At 48.6% G+C, this 17,441-nt stretch overlaps 1 protein-coding gene across 2 annotated transcripts in view; it reads left to right on the top strand.

Annotated features, from left to right (window-relative positions):
* The window catches only part of VMP1 (vacuole membrane protein 1), a 63,027-nt gene that overhangs the window by 5,998 nt on the left and 39,588 nt on the right, over positions 1-17,441 (top strand). For both annotated transcript variants that reach the window (XM_071574765.1, XM_071574766.1), the window contains 4 exons: positions 1,945-2,046; positions 5,167-5,302; positions 7,492-7,582; positions 9,664-9,774. In XM_071574765.1, coding sequence (XP_071430866.1) covers positions 1,971-2,046; positions 5,167-5,302; positions 7,492-7,582; positions 9,664-9,774 — 414 coding nt within the window. In that variant the 5' untranslated portion in view covers positions 1,945-1,970. The remainder of the gene's footprint in view (positions 1-1,944; positions 2,047-5,166; positions 5,303-7,491; positions 7,583-9,663; positions 9,775-17,441) is intronic.

Here is a 17,441-nt window from a genome sequence, read left to right as displayed (position 1 = left end):
AGTTTGAGTTTTGTGTATGTAGATGTGTGGGTTATTTATATGTGTGTGTGTACAAGTGTCTGTGTATATATAAGCTTATGTAGTATATTTCCATAAGTAGATATTTATGTATAAAACAAGCACAAGTAAGTGCAGTCAGAAATAAAACACTCCAGCATTTAGAGGGACTCGTGTCCTGCTGGAATTAGGGGTGGCTGCACATTTGATCCTGGTATAGCTGCAGGAACTGGGCAGTTGTCCTCAGCTGAGTGCTGGGGTAGCTGCAGTGCCTGCCAGCCTGCCCTGCTCTGACCCCAGGAGAGGGGAAGGTTCCTGTTTCCTGGAGTTTGGCACTCAGTTCAGAGCACTGCTGGGCTGCAGGTGATTGCAGTGATGCTGTAGAGCTCCCACTGCAGCACCTCATTCCTCTTGTCCTTGGCTGACTGTGGAGCCCTTGGCATTCCTCATAAGCAACTTTTGCAGGGCTGTTTTATTGGTTTTCGACATGTTTGGGGCATTCTGGGGCCCAAGTTGCAGTGAATTAAAACTGAAGTGCATGGGATTAGTTTCTGCTGGCTGGTTTAACTAGACAGGGTTCTGTTCCTGCACATCTTGTGTCAGGAGGAGGTGTTGGAGCAAGGGCTCCTTCTCAAAACCTTGATGCTTCTGACTACTGAGTTTTAACTAAAACCCCTTTAATAATCACATTCTATCTAGCAATTTTATGGGTACTACAAGTAATGCACAAGGCTGGTACCTGTTTGGAGGAACATCTGTCTAAAACTGACTTGTGAAACCCTGAAAGTATTAGATAAAGTATCTGAAATCATTGAACATTTTCTTTAAAATGTGACAAAGTTATTGCAGTCTGAATCAAAGGGGTGATCTCACTCCTGTTTACCAAACCTGGGTTGCTGCTTGGCTCTTGAGCCCAACATAAATCAAAGGGAAGTATTTCTTCTGTAGAACTTTATTTCCTCCTCTGGGCAGTTTTATATAACCAGTCACTTTAACATTGCACTGCTTTTCTTTCCAACAAAAGCAGCACATCAAAACCTGTAAATCATGTTTTATTACGGGGAGAAACTCAGTGCAAATAAGATGCTTTAGCTGTGTGGGACTGTCTTTTCCAACATAAAATTCCAGACACTGTTGTAAGATTCAAGAGAAGGTTTTTAAAGCAAGGAGTCTGCCTGGCTACTCTCTTTGTGTTTGATTGCATAAGAATTGTCAGCACTTCAGGTTTGGGGTTTTTTAAGGCAAGAAAAAAAGCAGCTCTTGCAACATTCTGGTTTGTGCTGGGTTTTAGTTCCTGCACTATTTACTCTCCTGGATAAGGAAAACCACAGCTGTTCTTTTGGGTTTTTAGGGCTGACCTCTCTGGAGAGAGGCTGAACAAGCAGACAGGAGGGACATTTTCAGCAAAGCTTCCCATCACAGAGCTCTTGTCCTCTGGAGAGTTTGCCTTTTCTGGTTTACAGCTGTCAGGCTGTGCCAAGGAGGAGCTGCAGCTCTGTATCTTGGTTACCAGACTGGGCTAATCTTTTGGGCTGGGGGGTTTCTGGGGTCTCCTTGCTCACCAACTACCTGAACTCAGTGCCAGCAGGAGAAGCACATCTGAAGCTCCTCTCTGAGGACTGAAGTGAGCTCTCTGTGAAGTTCTGCTGCTCCTGTTGCCCAAACAGTGGGTTGGGTCATGGAAGGGATTGTTAAAAAGCTTCTGTTGGGCTGTGAGGGAGTTTTGTCATTTGAGTGAAAAATTTAGAATTATGTAGGTGGCAATGTTTTAATCTCTGTCATTGTGGGAAGTGAATCCCTTTCTTCTGCTCAATGGTGTAATGCAGGATAGCTGTGATTTGGGCTGGGAGAACTGCTGGATGTTTCCTGTGTGCTTTGTGCAGTTCCTGGAGTCTTCCTAACCAGAAAGGGGCATTATTGTGCTGTTTGTTTTTGTCCTGCCCTCAGATCCCCACACGAGACTGATCTATGAGATGGCAGAGAATGGCACAGACTGTGACCAGAGACGCACAGGAATGAGCAAAGAGCAGCACAACGGGAGCTTCCCAGGTGGGTGGAGAGGCTCGGTGTGCTCCCAGCTGGGCTGGGACAGGGACGGGGACGGGGACAGGGACAGGGACACAGCAGCAGGGGCAGGGACACAGCCACACTGGGGAGGAGCTTCCCAGGTGGGTGGAGAGGCGCGGTGTGCTCCCAGCTGGGCTGGGACAGGGACGGGGACACGGACATGGACACAGCCACACTGGGGAGGAGCTTCCCAGGTGGGTGGAGAGGCGCGGTGTGCTCCCAGCTGGGCTGGGACAGGGACGGGGACAGGGACAGGGACAGGGACAGGGACACAGCAGCAGGGGCAGGGACACAGCCACACTGGGGAGGAGCTTCCCAGGTGGGTGGAGAGGCGCGGTGTGCTCCCAGCTGGGCTGGGACAGGGACGGGGACACGGACACGGACACAGCGACGCTGGGGAGGAGCTTCCCAGGTGGGTGGAGAGGCACGGTGTGCTCTGAGCTGCTCCCCTGGCCTGGGACAGGGACACGGACACAGCAACACTGGGGAGGAGCTGATGGTGGGGCACTTGGCTTAGGCCAGGCTGGAACCTGCTCTGGTGAGTGGCATCCCTGCCCAGGGCAGGGGGTTGGAATGAGAGGAGCTTTAAGGTTCCTTCCAGCCCAAACCACTCTAGGACTCTGGGATTCAGTGCCGCTCTGGGATTCAGTGCCACTCTGGGATTCAGTGCCACTCTGGGGTGTTCTGGGATTCAGTGACTTTATGCCCACATTTATGCCTTGATGCCTGAATCAATCCTGGAAACCTCACTCACCTCTAAGCCTGAGGTCTGCAGGAATTCTGTATTGTAAAGCCATGGAATAGTTTTATGCTTCCCTTTCCATTTATATTTCCATTCACATTTCTCTTACACTCTTCTCCCAAGGTTGTTATTCTGTAGTTCACACACACATAAGCCTTGGGTACCAAGAGGGGCTGCAACAGGGCTGAGCTGAGAAATTAAACTGTGCTGGCAAATGTGTGGCTGTGGAAATCAGGCTGTGCAGCCCCACCCTTTGGCACTGAAAATTAGTACTTGGTAATAAAAATCTGTTTTGCTCTGGGAGAAATCCAGTTATTAGTCTCCCAATTTCTGTCTCTTCTGTTGAAATTCAATTTCACTATAATTTATTGGTTTCCGTGATAAATTACCAACAGAGCAGCTTTAACTGCTTCACCTCCTGCCTTGCCCCTGTTTTTCCTGCTGGTATGTCTGGAGTGGCCTGGGGTTAATGTTTAGAGCTCATGAGAAACACCCTGGAAACATTCACTGAGGAGCTTTGTGTCACTGAATTATCCATGCTGTGTAGGAAGGCATGGAAATTATAATCATCTTCATTTGTTTCCTGTCAGCTTTGGATGTGCCAGTTCCATATTAATTAAGTTTTGTAATCAAGTGATTTCTCAAGTTGTGTGCAGTCTTGCACCATTGTCTTTTCATGACCTTTACTAAAAACAAGGTCATAAACCCAAGGTTGAAACATTTTTATTACACATATTGAGTGGAAAAGCAGAGAATTGAAATTCATGAAGCAATGAATGCAGCAAATGAGCTTCGTGTGTGTGTGTGAGGAACAAACCAAAGCCTTTAACTTAAGGGCTTGGATCATTCTGTAACTCTGAGGGAATGTGGGTGTTTTCCAGTATTTGCCATTGCAGGATGTTTGTGAGTTCATCCACAGCAAGTGATTTTTGAGGAACACAAACTGGCATGGGCTGTGTGCCTGAGGAGGTCTGCAATTCCCCTGTAAATCTGATAGGGCAGCACGTTTCAGTTACTGGGGTGAGACTGAAATAACACATCCTGCCCTACACTGTGTACATTCAGGTTACATTCATATTTGAAATGCCACAGCTTTTCACAAACCTAAAATTGATGAATGTTATTGCAAAATGACTACATCTGTTTTAACTGTGTAGTAACTGATGTTTAAACACATTTGGTGTGTATTTGGATGGAAGAATTACTTTTGTGTATTTTTTATTAATTTTTTTAATTTTCATGTTTATTTCAGAATTCCTTTTCTTTAAAAGTTTAAAAATTATTACCACTCATTAGCTTGATGACCTCTGACCAAGCCATTCTGACCCATGAAATATCTGAGGTTTGGGGGTTTATTCAGCTCTTTTTAAGCACAAAATAACATGTTTCTTAGAAGAACTTTTCTTCTCTACTCATGTGGCAATGCCTGGTGTTGGTGAGCTCTGTTATAACCAGATCAGTAAAAACAGCTGCATGTGTAGTGTCAGTCCAAGGGAAAAAAAATATAAATAAAAGCAGGTCTTTTGCATGGGAGCACTCTGGGCTTGTGTGGGAGAAGCTGAGCAGTGTGCCCAGGCTTCCCACAGCCCGAGGGTCCTGACTGGGAGGCAGGTGCTGTTACCCAGTTACATGGAGACTGACGTGGGCAAAGAGCCCTGTCATTCAATCCATTTCCTTCTGAGAATTCTGGGAATAGCTCTCTTGGAAGGGAACCATCTCAAAAGTTCAGAGTGAAACGTGGTCTCTGCAGTGGTAAAGTCACATTTGAGCTGCTGTTTTTAATTCCTGGTGCAGTAAAGGCTGCTGGAGATGCCAGACCTTGAGCTGGTTTTGGCTCCTGGTGCACTAAAGGCTGCTGGAGATGTCAGACCTTTAGTTTTAACTCCTGGTGCAGTAAAGGCTGCTGGAGATGCCAGACCTTGAGCTGGTTTTAACTCCTGGTGCAGTAAAGGCTGCTGGAGATGCCAGACCTTTAGCTGATTTTGGCTCCTGGGGCAGTAAAGGCTGCTGGAGATGCCAGACCTTGAGCTGGTTTTAGCTCCTGGTGCAGTAAAGGCTGCTGGAGATGCCAGACCTTGAGCTGGTTTTAGCTCCTGGGGCAGTAAAGGCTGCTGGAGGTGCCAGACCTTTTGCCCCCTGGGCCAGTTCCATTTTTGAACCGTTACCAACTACACGGAGGAACAAACCACCTTATTTCATTTGCATCACCTGCTTCCTGCTGCACTTGGAGCAGATGCTTTGTGATGAGTGGAGAAGATGCCTGAGAGCTCACATGAATTTCCTATCAAGTTAAAACCCCAGTGTATTTTTGTGGGGAATAGAAGCTGTTGTTTCACTCTGTGTGTGCCTCTCCCTTGCAGATTCCTCGGTGCTGAGCGAGCGGAAGCGGAGGGAGCGCGAGGAGAGGCTGAGCATTGTCCTGTGGAGACAACCACTTGTTACCTTGCAGTATTTTTTCCTGGAAACTCTAATAAACTTGAAGGAATGGACCATAAAGTAAAGATCATTTCTTTAACTTCTCCTAAGCATTCTGGGGAAACCCATGCTCTGATTCAGTAGGTCATTCTGACATCTCACTCTCCCTGACAGCTTGAGAATTCTTGTTTGCAGAAATCATGTCTATTTTTGTCCCCTGAAGGTGGATGCTGGAACACACCACACTTGTGGCTGTGCACTCAGACCTTCTGCCTAAATGACAGAAATGCAGGGAGGTGTCTGTGGGAGAATATTGCAAACCTGAATATTCCAGTGTGAAGGAGTGGGACAGTGTTTAGGGATCCTTGAGGCAAGAGATGCTGGACTTGTGGCTGCAGTGTTAACACTGACCTATTAATGTAGGTGTGGGTATCACTGAGTGATCTTCAGGGCAGGGGGCAGGGTGAGGTGGAACTTGCTCTGCTGTTTATGGTGCTGCAAAGAGGACTTTGCTTCTCTCTGGGTCCTCTCACAGCAGCAAATGATTTATTGAAGCACTTTCCTGAGTGTTATTTTCACACTGGATCAAATTGGCTTTTATTCCAGTGAGAGAATTGGTGAGGAGCAGTCCTGGCATTCCCCACGTGCAGAGCTCATTCTCAGTGCCAGGGCTGGAGGGTTTGGGGTGCCAAAGCATGAGCACAGTTTGCAGTGAAAATGCCAGGAGTGGCAGCCAGGCAGTGCCTGTGCTGGTCACTGCACTCTGTGGTGTTTGGGGCTGAGTTTACAAACACTTTTCCAGTCAGGAGACAGGACCTGATCCCCCCTGGGGTGATTCCATGTGGGGCTGCTCCTCTGCACAGGGAGCTCAAACTGGGTTAGGGTTGTGCTCACTGACACTCTGGGCCAGGGCTGAGGTCCTGATGTGTCAGATTCACTGAGAGAAATTTCTATTTTCCATTTTCTTTTGCAATTATTTGTATCAAAAAATGCAGATTTATGTAGTGCAGACCTAATCTTACACCCCACACCCAAAAAAGAAAATCTCCTTATTTCACTGTGTGCATTCTTTCAGCTACTGTGAGGAATTGTCTCTGAGAACTGTTTTACTGGGTCTGACATCAGCCATTTCTGACAACCTCCAAGCTTTAATTTAAACCCAGCAGAAAAAAAACATTTGAGGATTTATTTTAAGACCTCAAATCTTATTTGGCTTCCTAGACATGAGCTTCTGTCACAGACAGCACTTGTCTCCTGTGCTGAGCAGCACTTTGGTGTTGTCTGGCACTGTCATGAAACATCTTTACAGAAAATACCCCTGACTATTATAAACTATTAAGCTGAGACCTCAGATTGACTCTTAATGATCTCCTGTGTTCCATTGCATAAACTGTGATTTAGAGACAGTCACTTGAAAATCCAATTGTCATGCTAAAGTAAGCAGCACTAACTTTAATGTTGAAATAATCTGAGTGTTTTTTCCAGTTGGGTTAATATGAAACATTTGTGACTGTTTTCCTGTGTTGTCTCAGAATTCTGTCTTTGTCTGATTAGATAAGTTATGCTCATAGTTTGCTATTATAGTCTGGGAATTTTAAGTGATGCCAGAACTCGCTATTTTATATATCATTAGGTGACAGTAATCAATGTATTTGCTAATCCACTGTGTGTGGCCACACACATATCAAGCAGAAGAAAACCCCAGTAAAACCAAACAGACTCAAAAGTGATTTGGTAGCAAATTCCATGGGAAAACGTTTTCTGCCTTTACTGCAGTAACTTCCTAGTGCTTCAGAATTAATGTATTTATTAACCTTGGAGCTGTTACAAGGGAGATTAATTTCAGCAGATCAGTGGAGCCAAAGTAATGCCAAGGTGTGTCCTCTGTGCCTGTGGTTGTGCCCCCAGCGCCTCCTGGCCCAGGGCCCTGCAGAGCCTGCCTTGTCCTGCTCTCAGGGCCTGTGTCTCACTCTTGACTGCAGAAGCTGAGTTGTTTTCACACTGTCTTTGTTTTCAGACAGTTACTTAGTTTTTCTGTATTTAAAAAGCTCAAATCTACATGGCTGAACTTTGGTCTCTCCTGACAGCAAAGCAGAGCTTTCCCCCCAAAGAATAAAGGTTCCCCAGATATTTTCTTGGGAGGTTCATGCTTTTATTGTAACAAACTTGTCAGCTGCCTGCACCCAGGCAGAGCCAGTCCCCAGGGGAGGCTGAGTGGCTTTGAACTGCATGGTCAGTATGAAAAACCCTAATTGCCCTTTGTCTTTAAGATTGTGGCACCGGCGAAGCATCGTGGGGTGTGTGTTACTGGCACTGGCCGTGCTCACAGTCACCTATTACATCGAGGGAGCACATCAGCAGGTAGGACACTGCCAAGCTGCTTTCCTGGGTCACTAATTCTCCCTGTCCCTGGGCACTGGATGGCATCTCCATGAAATCATGGTGTCTTTGGAAGCACCCGCTAAGGGCTTGTTGAGTGTTGTGACTCCTCTGCTGTGTGTGGATGGGCTGTGGCTCACAGAGGGTGAGCTGCATCCCTTGGTCTGCTCTGTGGGGTCTGTGGGTGTCCCCCCTCTCCTCTGTTCTGAGCAAGCACACCTCATGCTCAGCTCTCCTTCACATCTGCCAGGAACGAGCTGTGTGAGCTCTTGAGGGATAATGTTAAACTGAGTCATGGCAGAGCTTTGTGGTTCCCAAGAAATTGTTCCTTCTGTTTCTAGGGAAGGCTGTCCTGACCAGCTAGGACAGGCATATGCAGAGGTGTAGAATGGTTTCGTGGGTCAGATTTGGTTCTGGGATGCTTCTCATACCCCCACAATTTTTAAGAGGCTGTTTAAAAACTTCTTTGAGCTTTGGTGAATGTAAAGACTGAGGCTTCTGCATTACTGCAACTGTAAGACATTGCTTAAGCATAAGGTGATGGTGGTGTCTGCACCTTTCCTCTCCCCATTTCTCTTCAAGTTTCAGATTTACTTGGAGCACAGACAGCCCCTTTAAACTCTTTTCCTTGTGTAACTGAATCATCTTTGCCACTCTGAAATGAGCAGGTTCCCAGCTGGAGAGAACTTGCTTCCATCCACGCTGCTCTGGTGTGTCACTGGCTGCCCAAGGGCCATGCAGGTCTGGGACAGGAGTCCTGGCTCCCCAGGATGTCTCAGAATCATAGACTAATTGGATCATTTAGGTTGGAAAAGCCCTCCAGAATCATTGAGTCCAGTTATTAACCCAACACCACCATATCCCCACGTGCCATTCCCTGTGCCTTTTCCAGGCATGGTGATCCCACCACAGTTCCAGTGCCTGACCACCCTTTGGTGTGCAGTGCAGTGAGTTGTTTGAGCCCATCACATTCTGGCTCATTCAGTCCCAGCCTCAGACCTGAGCACTCCCACACAGAGCAGGCTGGGAGATGGTGAATCTATGGCCCATTCCTGATGGGAAATAAATACCTGTCCATCAAGAGCTGCCCTGAGGGGATCTCATCAGCTGGAGGCCCGAGCACAATGCCCTGCATATGCCAGGGATGGCTCTTGGAAACTGGTGTTGAGGCCCAAGGCCCCTGGGCTGGGCTGAGCTGCTGGGCCAGGGTTTGCCAGGGCAGAGCCTCGAGATTCCCTTGAACCTGCTGGGAAAATCCTGATTCTCTGGGGCTGGCAAGGGAAGTGTCCCTGCAGGGCCCAGCCAGTGCAGGAGCCTCCTATGGGTGGTCTCAGCCCTGTCTGCACTTGGCATTTCCAGGACCTTTTTGCAGGTCAGAGCCTGGATAGGACTGTGTAAACTTCACCTGGGTGCTGTTGGTCTGTGGATGGTGTAAAATGGGTATATATAAAATACAAAAAATACACAACTGCCTCTTCTTGGGGCTGTGATGCAGACAGGCTGCTCTCATGGCAGTGAGAGGGAGATGCTGCTTCCCTTTTCTCCAGTGCATCCAACTGCACTTTGGATGCCCAGAATTTGCAGGGGCTCCCCCTATCCCCTCATTTACATGTGCAGCACACAACCCACATTTCAGTCTTCTCTTGAAAGAACCAAACCTGCTACTCACTGGTCCAGGATAAAACATTGAACAGACTCATGAGAGTGCAGCTGATTTTATTCCTTTCTTTAATCTGTTCAGGCAATGCCCTGAGCTGTCTGCTCACTGCCTGGGCTCTGTCTGGGGCTTGCTGCTCACACCCAGTATTCCTGTTCTGCATTTCACCCTCCTACTATTGAACTTGAGTTTTCATCCATCTCCTTGGAAACTTGCTGATTCCAGGATGTGGGGGCTTTTCTGTGTCTGTGCTATAACTGGAATAAATTGCAAAAAGAAGTACCTAGAATTCCATTTCAGTTGTTACCATCCAGATAAATGTCTGTGTTAGTTTGTAGCTTTGATTTTCTCCCTTGGGGATATTATAATTGTTGTTTTTTTGTCTTCTGTGGCTTTTGTTTTTCAGTATGTGAGGTATATGGAGAAGAAGTTCTTCTGGTGTGCCTACTGGGTAGGACTGGGCATTCTCTCCTCTGTTGGCCTTGGAACGGGGCTCCACACCTTTCTGCTCTACTTGGTAAGGACATTTCCACACTCTGTTCTTTCTGAATTGAGTATCTTAATTATTATATATTTTAAAATATGTGAATAAATAATATTCACTAAGTCCTAAACATCAAGTGCTTCTAAAGGCAGAGAAGCAATTGGTGTGATGTCTCTGGGCAATGCTGTTCATGTTCTGTACTGCAGCACCTTGGTTTGTAGTTTTTAAGCTGTATGTCCATTGAACTGGAGATATTAACCTGCTGTTAATCCTCACTGTGAAACACTGAGTCAAAATCTGCAAGCTCTATCCTCTAATTTCCTAATTTAAATGGAGCATTTTCTGGTATGTGCAGCTCCAGTGTTTCCATTTCAGTTTTTTCAGCAGTTTTTTAGTACCTTTAAATGGTCATTTTCCCCCTGAAGCCACTGAAATAGGCAGCTGGTTGAAATTCACTGTGTTAATTTTGCTTTGAAAATAATAGCAAGAAAAAATGTTTTTCTATGAGGATAAAATGTTTTCTGAAAAATTGTCTGATGTTGTTTATCTCAGCTAAGAAAGTCAGGGAAATGTTTGGGTGTGTTTTGCTTTTGGCCATTGGATTAGTTCCTGGTTTATGAAACCACTGTCCTGGATTTAAGAAAAGGATTCATGGCCACAAAATAATTAAAACCAGTTTATGCACCAAATGTCATCTTGTATTTGGAACAATTACAGATGTTTACTTTCAGAGCTGCCTTAATCATTAACAATAACACAGAAAACACTACAAGAAACAACAAACTCCTGCTTTTCCCCACAGCAGGGCAGTGCCTGGGAGAGGGACTGGCATCTGCAGGAGCCTGGCTTAGCCTTGCTGTGGCTCCTGCCCTAAAGCCTGTGGGGGCAGAGCACAGGGAAAGGACCTTTCTTTGCCTCTGTATTTGAAAATCCAGGTGTTTAAATAGCCCTGAATTACTCCAGTATAGAAAAGGTAATTTCATAATAGCTCACTTCCATTATCATCCTGTTGGGGGTGTGAAGTGTTTAGGCCTTGACCTGAGCTGACATTGAAGGAAATTACAGAAAATATGAATTATCTGTTGGCTTATCAGCCTAATATTTATGGTGGGTGTTCAGGAGGTGAACAGCCTTCCAAAGATCACAGGGACAAGTGTCACCAAGGAAAAGAAACCGAGTTTAGTACTGTAAGGAAAGGTTTTTATTTGGAACATGAGAGAATATTTCACATAACTTTGTTAGCAGGGGGCTGAGCCTGGCACGGACCGTGCCGGGCCATCCGCACCTCGGGGCGCCGAAGGGCAGTCCCCCCGCGGGGCTGTCCCCGCAGGGGTCACACCTCGGTGCAGCCCAGGCGGCTGTCGCCACTAGATGGCAGAGGGAGAACGGGAGCTCCATCCCGGCACTCTGCTCCGAGCCGAGCTGTGTCCTGTAACTACGGCAGAGGGAGAACGGGAGCTCCATCCCGGCACTCTGCTCCGAGCCGAGCTGTGTCCTGTAACTACGGCAGAGGGAGAACGGGAGCTCCATCCCGGCACTCTGCTCCGAGCCGAGCTGTGTCATGTACCTATGGCAGAGGGAGAACGGGAGCTCTGGGCACACTGCTCCGAGCGGAGCTGTTGTCCCGTCCCTGTGGCAGAGGGAGAACGGGAGCTCTGGGCACACTGCTCCGAGCGGAGCTGTTGTCCCGTCCCTGTGGCAGAGGGAGAACGGGAGTTGCCGGCACGCGCTGCGAGCGGAGCTGTGTCCTGTAACTATGGCAGAGGGAGAACGGGAGCTCCGAGTCCGGCACACGCTCCGAGCGGAGCTGTGTCCTGTACCTATGGCAGAGGGAGAACGGGAGCTCCGGGCACAGCGCTCCGAGCCGAGCTGTGTCCTGTACCTATGGCAGAGGGAGAACGGGAGCTCCGGGCCCGGCACACGCTCCGAGCGGAGCTGTGTCCTGTACCTATGGCAGAGGGAGAACGGGAGCTCCGGGCACAGCGCTCCGAGCCGAGCTGTGTCCTGTACCTATGGCAGAGGGAGAACGGGAGCTCCGGGCACAGCGCTCCGAGCGGAGCTGTGTCCTGTACCTATGGCAGAGGGAGAACGGGAGCTCCGGGCACAGCGCTCCGAGCGGAGCTGTGTCCTGTACCTATGGCAGAGGGAGAACGGGAGCTCCGGGCACAGCGCTCCGAGCCAAGCTGTGTCCCGTCCCTATTGCAGAGGGAGAACGGGAGCTCCGGGCCCGGCACTCTGCTCCGAGCCGAGCTGTGTCCCGTCACTGTCTGCAGGAGTTATCCCGAGTGATGCCCGGCGTGGTGTCTCCTCCGGCTGTGAGAGGGGACGGGCAGCAACAACACAAGGCTCTTGGTGCAGCTTTTAGGAGTAAAGAATCCGGGGGCAGTGTTCTGGATTTAACCCATCTGCAAACAAAGCCATCGGGAGCTTTCAAAGGAGGAATTCTTATCTGTTTTGCTTTGTTATTTACACAGCAGTTCCCTCTAAAATGAGAGCTATGGCAGGTTCACTGTGGAACTCGCCACGTGAACTTTTGCACTAGTGTATCTTTATTTTTCATATCCCACATACTTTAATTACTTTTCTTCCTTATGGCAAAACTTCTGTTGACTCAAAAAACCAAAGAGTTACAAAACAGCAAATCCACTCCTGCATTAGTGCCTGGATTTGCTGGCAATAGAGAACAGAGTCAGTGAGTGTTTCCAAATTGCTTTTAATTAATTGCTCATTTTAAAGCTGGATGTACAGGGAGATTGTTGGGAATGCAATTACATGCTGGGAGAACAATGCCCTTGGGCCCACCCATGTGCTGCTGAGCTCGTGTGCAGTCTTGCAGCTTTGTGTGTGCCATGAAGGGCACACTGAGGAATTGATGGCATGTGGGCACCTGCTCAGACTACTCCAGCTGTCCCACAGGTGCATCTGGATTAAATACACCCCTCCACTTACGGTATTCAGTATTTCCATATCAAACTGGTCCCAAGCCCAGCCTGGGCAGGTCACAGGAGTGGTTATGCAAGAGATGCAGCACATGAATGGCGCTGATGTTTGCTTTCCCTGGCCTGCTGAGCTGTTTTTCCAGTGTTGAAAAGCTTCATTTGTCTGGATTCTTGAGAGCATCTCTCAGCAGCTGCTCTCTGGAGCCACGCGTGTTCCAGTGCCCGGAGAGATCCCAGGCTCAGCCCAGAGAGGAACCCTTGGAAGCAGTTTGTTAGAGTGGAGTTTACAGTTTGGAGCAGCCTCAGTGTGGGAGGGGTGTTACTGCCCTGGGTTCATCTTGGTTCACATTTGATTTGCGGTTTTTGGTCACCCCTCCATGCTCCACACGTCTCCTTGGGCGTGTTTGATAACAGGCTTTGTGTTGCTGTTGCTGTGATTCGAGAACGTTCTGTGTGTTGTGAAGGGCCTGTCTGCACTGTTGGTTCCTGGTCTGACACTGCTCCCTTGGCTGTGGCCACCACCAAATGTAGAATTTGACATGTCTTTTTGGGAAACAATCCTCGTGCTGTGCTTGGCACCGAGCTGAGGGCTGGCACAGAGCGGATCAGGGAAGCAGGCTGCTCTTCCAAGAATCCCTCTCATTCTGACACTTTCAAAACAAGTCTGCTGGCTTATTTTCCTCAAGTCCATTAAAGGTTTTTCACAATTCTTTAAAAACAGCCCTTAAAAATAGTAATCATGATGTGGTTGTGTAGGAAATAAGACTGTTATGATGAATGGCTCTAAATACCGGTTGTAGCAGCGCACGGCTTTTCTCTCAGCCCTGAGATGTTTCCTCTTTTCCTGGTGGGATACTAAAATGTGAACAGTGTGAATCACCCCATCACCAACAGAGGATGACTGAGGGGAACTCGTCAGGAATGTCTTGTGTCTGTACATCTCGGGCAGGTGGAAAATGCTGGGGTGAGGTGGAGGTGCCTCCGGAGCAGGGACAGGAGCTGGAGTGCTGGGCTGGGATCGTGGGCCATGGCCAGCCCCTCTCAGGGCTCTGCCTCTGCTTTGGTTTCATTTCAGCTCTGGAAACTGGACTGTAAAAGCTGTGGCCGAGGCAAAGTGTGCTCCCAGCGAGTGGTTATCGCCCGTCTGTGTGGGGATCCCGATGGGATGAATGGAAGCAAATTCCTCGCCGGCCAAGAGTGCAGAGCGAGTCTGGCTCTCTGCACTGTGTGTGTTTGGCTCTCAAATGGGGACCTGTGCTTGCCCCAGAGCCAAGGGGGGCAGTGCTGCAGGGGCTGTGCTGTGGGGGGGGCTGGGTGAGCCAACAGGAAATGGGAGGTACAACGGGAATGGTTTATGTGCCTGGCATGGTTTGTGTGGCTGGAGGTACAACAGGAATGGTTTGTGTGGCTGGAGGTACAACAGGAATGGTTTGTGTGCCTGGAGGTACAACAGGAATGGTTTGTGTGCCTGGAGGTACAACAGGAATGGTTTGTATGGTGGGATGTACAACAGGAATGGTTTGTGTGGTGGGAGGTGCAACAGGAATGGTTTGTGTGGCTGGAGGTACAACAGGAATGGTTTGTGTGCCTGGAGGTACAACAGGAATGGTTTGTATGGTGGGATGTACAACAGGAATGGTTTGTGTGGCTGGAGGTGCAACAGGAATGGTTTGTGTGCCTGGAGGTACAACAGGAATGGTTTGTATGGTGGGATGTACAACAGGAATGGTTTGTGTGGTGGGAGGTACAACAGGAATGGTTTGTGTGCCTGGAATGGTTTGTGTGGCTGGAGGTGCAACAGGAATGGTTTGTGTGCTGAGGGGTCTGTGGTTGGTCCCCAGTTCCTGCTGGGGTGTTCTGCAGCAGGGGAAGAGAGCCCAGCAGAGGTTTCAGAGCAGGAAGCTGCCCTGCAGGAGCAGTGAGTGACAGACCCTGCCCTGCTGGGTTTGTCTGGGCTGGTGGCTCCAGCACCTCACTTTCGTTCTGAATTGGTTCCGGGCTCTGGCTTTGAGGGGTCACACTCTGGCCTTTCCAAAGCGTTGTTTGCAACTGAAACGAGTCGTGTTTCAGCCCTGCCCAAACTGGTTTAGGTTAGAATTTGAAGATTTAAACTCCAGACGCTTGTGCAATAATGAGTCCATTATCCTGGGAAAAAAAAGTGTTGTTGGTGTAAATAGTTATAAAAAAACAAACCCACACAAATAAACTGTTTCCTGCCAGGACTACTTAGAACTTTTTCAAATCAAACTTATTTCCTTTTAGTTCTCTGGTTTCAGGAGCTGAGCTTGTAAGGACACTCATGATAAAATTACTTAAGTCTTTTTAAAAAGAAAAGCTCATAAAACAGGGTTTGCTCCACTTTTATGAAGTAGACAAAATTTCTTCTCGTTTTTTGTCTCAGTCTCTTTACTTGTGACTTCAGTGCAGGAGTGTTTTCATGGTGATTACCAGCCCTCAGGAGAGGTTTTGCTCTTTCCACGTGGGCCACTCAAAGCTGTTGTGAGTAACCCAGAGAAGGAAGGGCTCTGCGTGTAAAGGTGAAGCTGAGCTGGCTCAGCCAGGTGGGAGGTGCAGCTCTGCTCCCCTTCCCGGGCTGCATTCTTTGTGTGAAGTGAGGTGTTCATTCCCAGTCCTTCCTGCCCTCCAGCTTGCACGCCTAAAACAAAGGAAATAAATGGTTCTGCCTCATATCTGTGCTCAGATCACTGCTATTGAGCTGCTAAGGCAGCTGGGAGAAAAATACACGGAGGGTGCAGAAGACAGAAATTCATTCTAAAATAAGTTGAAATGGAGCCTGTTCATGTGAGGGTTGTTTGTGACTCTGAGTCTGTCAGTTGTTTCCTTTGTGCCTTTAAACCAACTTCCTCCAGCTGTCCTAAGCTTTCTACAATGAACTGAAATATCCTGGAATACTTGAATCAACACATAATTTTAAAAAAATCTCTTTTGCTGGCTATCTGGACAGGAACTGCTGCTTACAGCTCACCTGGGCTCTGCCCTGCTTGACACTGCAGCATTGTGATCAGTGATGCCCTGATGAACTGGAAGGGGCTGGTGAATTAAACTGGACACTCCTGCTGCTGGATTAGTTGTGTAACCTGGGTGTTTCTTCAGTCTTCTGGTGGCTTGCTTGCATTTGAAAAATCTGAGCTGAGAAGTGGTACTTTCAAGGAGTGAAATGTTGATTTGAAGTCTTGGTCCCTCTCAGTGCTCCTGTTGATGTGTCAGACACCCGTTCCCTGCAGAGCAAAGCCAGCACTGCTGGTTCAGGCCAGGCTTGGCAGGAACGGCCCCTCTGCCTGGTGCAGCTCAGGGCTGTGCCTTAGAGGGAGCTCAGACCAGGGCTGGTTTGGGCTCTGCTGGGCACAAGCCAAGCAGACACAGCCAGTCCCAGTCCAAGGTTGGGCTCTGCATGGGGCTGTGGAGCAGCTGGAAGCAACAACCTCCCCCAGTGCCCCACTGGGGCCTGCCAGAGCTCCTGAGCCAGAGGCCCAACTGGGGCGACTGGGAGATCCATAAATGGCATAGGGCAGAGTCTGGATGGCCTGTCTAAAGCTGGAACTGTCTCTGTCTGCTCAGGGTCAGCTGTGCCCTGGACTTTTCAGATGTCCACAAAATACTGGTGTCACATCAGTATTTGAGCTATGCTGAGCCAGCCCGAGTGATCTGAGCTTGCACAGGCTGAGGAGTCAGTAGGGTGGTGGAGGAGAGTCAGTAGGATGGTGAAGCAGTTAATAGGATGGTGGAGGAGTCAATAGGATGGTGTAGGAGTTAATAGGGTGGTGGATCATTGAATAGGGTGGTGTAGAAGTTAATAGGATGGTGGAGCAGTTAATAGGGTGGTGGTTGCACCCTTTTCTTCCTCCTGAAGGTTGATGGACTTTACCTTTGGGGTGCTGACGCCTTGTTCTCCTTATCTGTTCTCCACTTCCTCATGTCGGTTCTGTGTCTCAGACAGGAGAACACCTTGTGCTTTCTCCTCATTTGCCCCCGTGGAGTTTCTGCTTTTTTTTTTTTTATGCACAGCCTGAACTTTATACTTTTGTGTCGCTGCTTCCTTGAGCAGGTTGGAAATAACGATAATGGTGCAAAGCGACCTAACTGGAACCACTAAAGCAAATCATCACTGGTAGTGCCAGTTTGAATAGATGTTGTGATTATTCTTCAGAAGCTGAGTGGCTGGGGAAGGACAAGGAGAGAATACTGGCAGATTATTTTTGTCTTCTGTCAGTACCAGAGGATAAACTTGGATTCTTCCAATTATGCCTTCCCCTGCACGAGTCTCTGCTCCTATAGAAACAGTGTGGGCACAGCCTTACAAAGCATCTGCTCTCTCTGTTGGTCCCCAGAGCAGCACCGTGGCCCTGCTCTGCCCGCAGTGGCACCACATGCCTGCTCCCCCTGGCTCTTGTTCAGTCACACTCAGAGCCTGTGGCTGAGGGCTTGGAACTTCCACCAGCTCTGTGCCGTGGGGCAGGGCCTGGCTGAAGTGGGAATAGAAACCAACAGCCTCGTGATGGTGAAGTTAATGCAGCCCTTGAAAGGCCGTGCTGGGCTGCTGTGCCAGTCCTGGGCACTCGTGGTGGCACCGGGGGATGCTCTGGGTGCTGCAGGACCCTGCCCTGCAGCCAGCGCTGCATTCCAGGCCTTCTGGAGAGTCAGGAGGCAGTTTAATCTCCCACCACAGACAGGCAGACTAAATGCACATATTTACCAGCCTCCTCCAGACCAGGCTCTTCCCTCTTAATCACAGAGCAGATT

Source organism: Pithys albifrons, chromosome 21, assembly GCF_047495875.1.
Source record: "Pithys albifrons albifrons isolate INPA30051 chromosome 21, PitAlb_v1, whole genome shotgun sequence".
In the NCBI taxonomy this organism is placed as follows: domain Eukaryota; kingdom Metazoa; phylum Chordata; class Aves; order Passeriformes; family Thamnophilidae; genus Pithys; species Pithys albifrons.
Note: the sequence above shows the minus strand (reverse complement) of the source record. Positions and strands in the feature narration are given on the sequence as shown.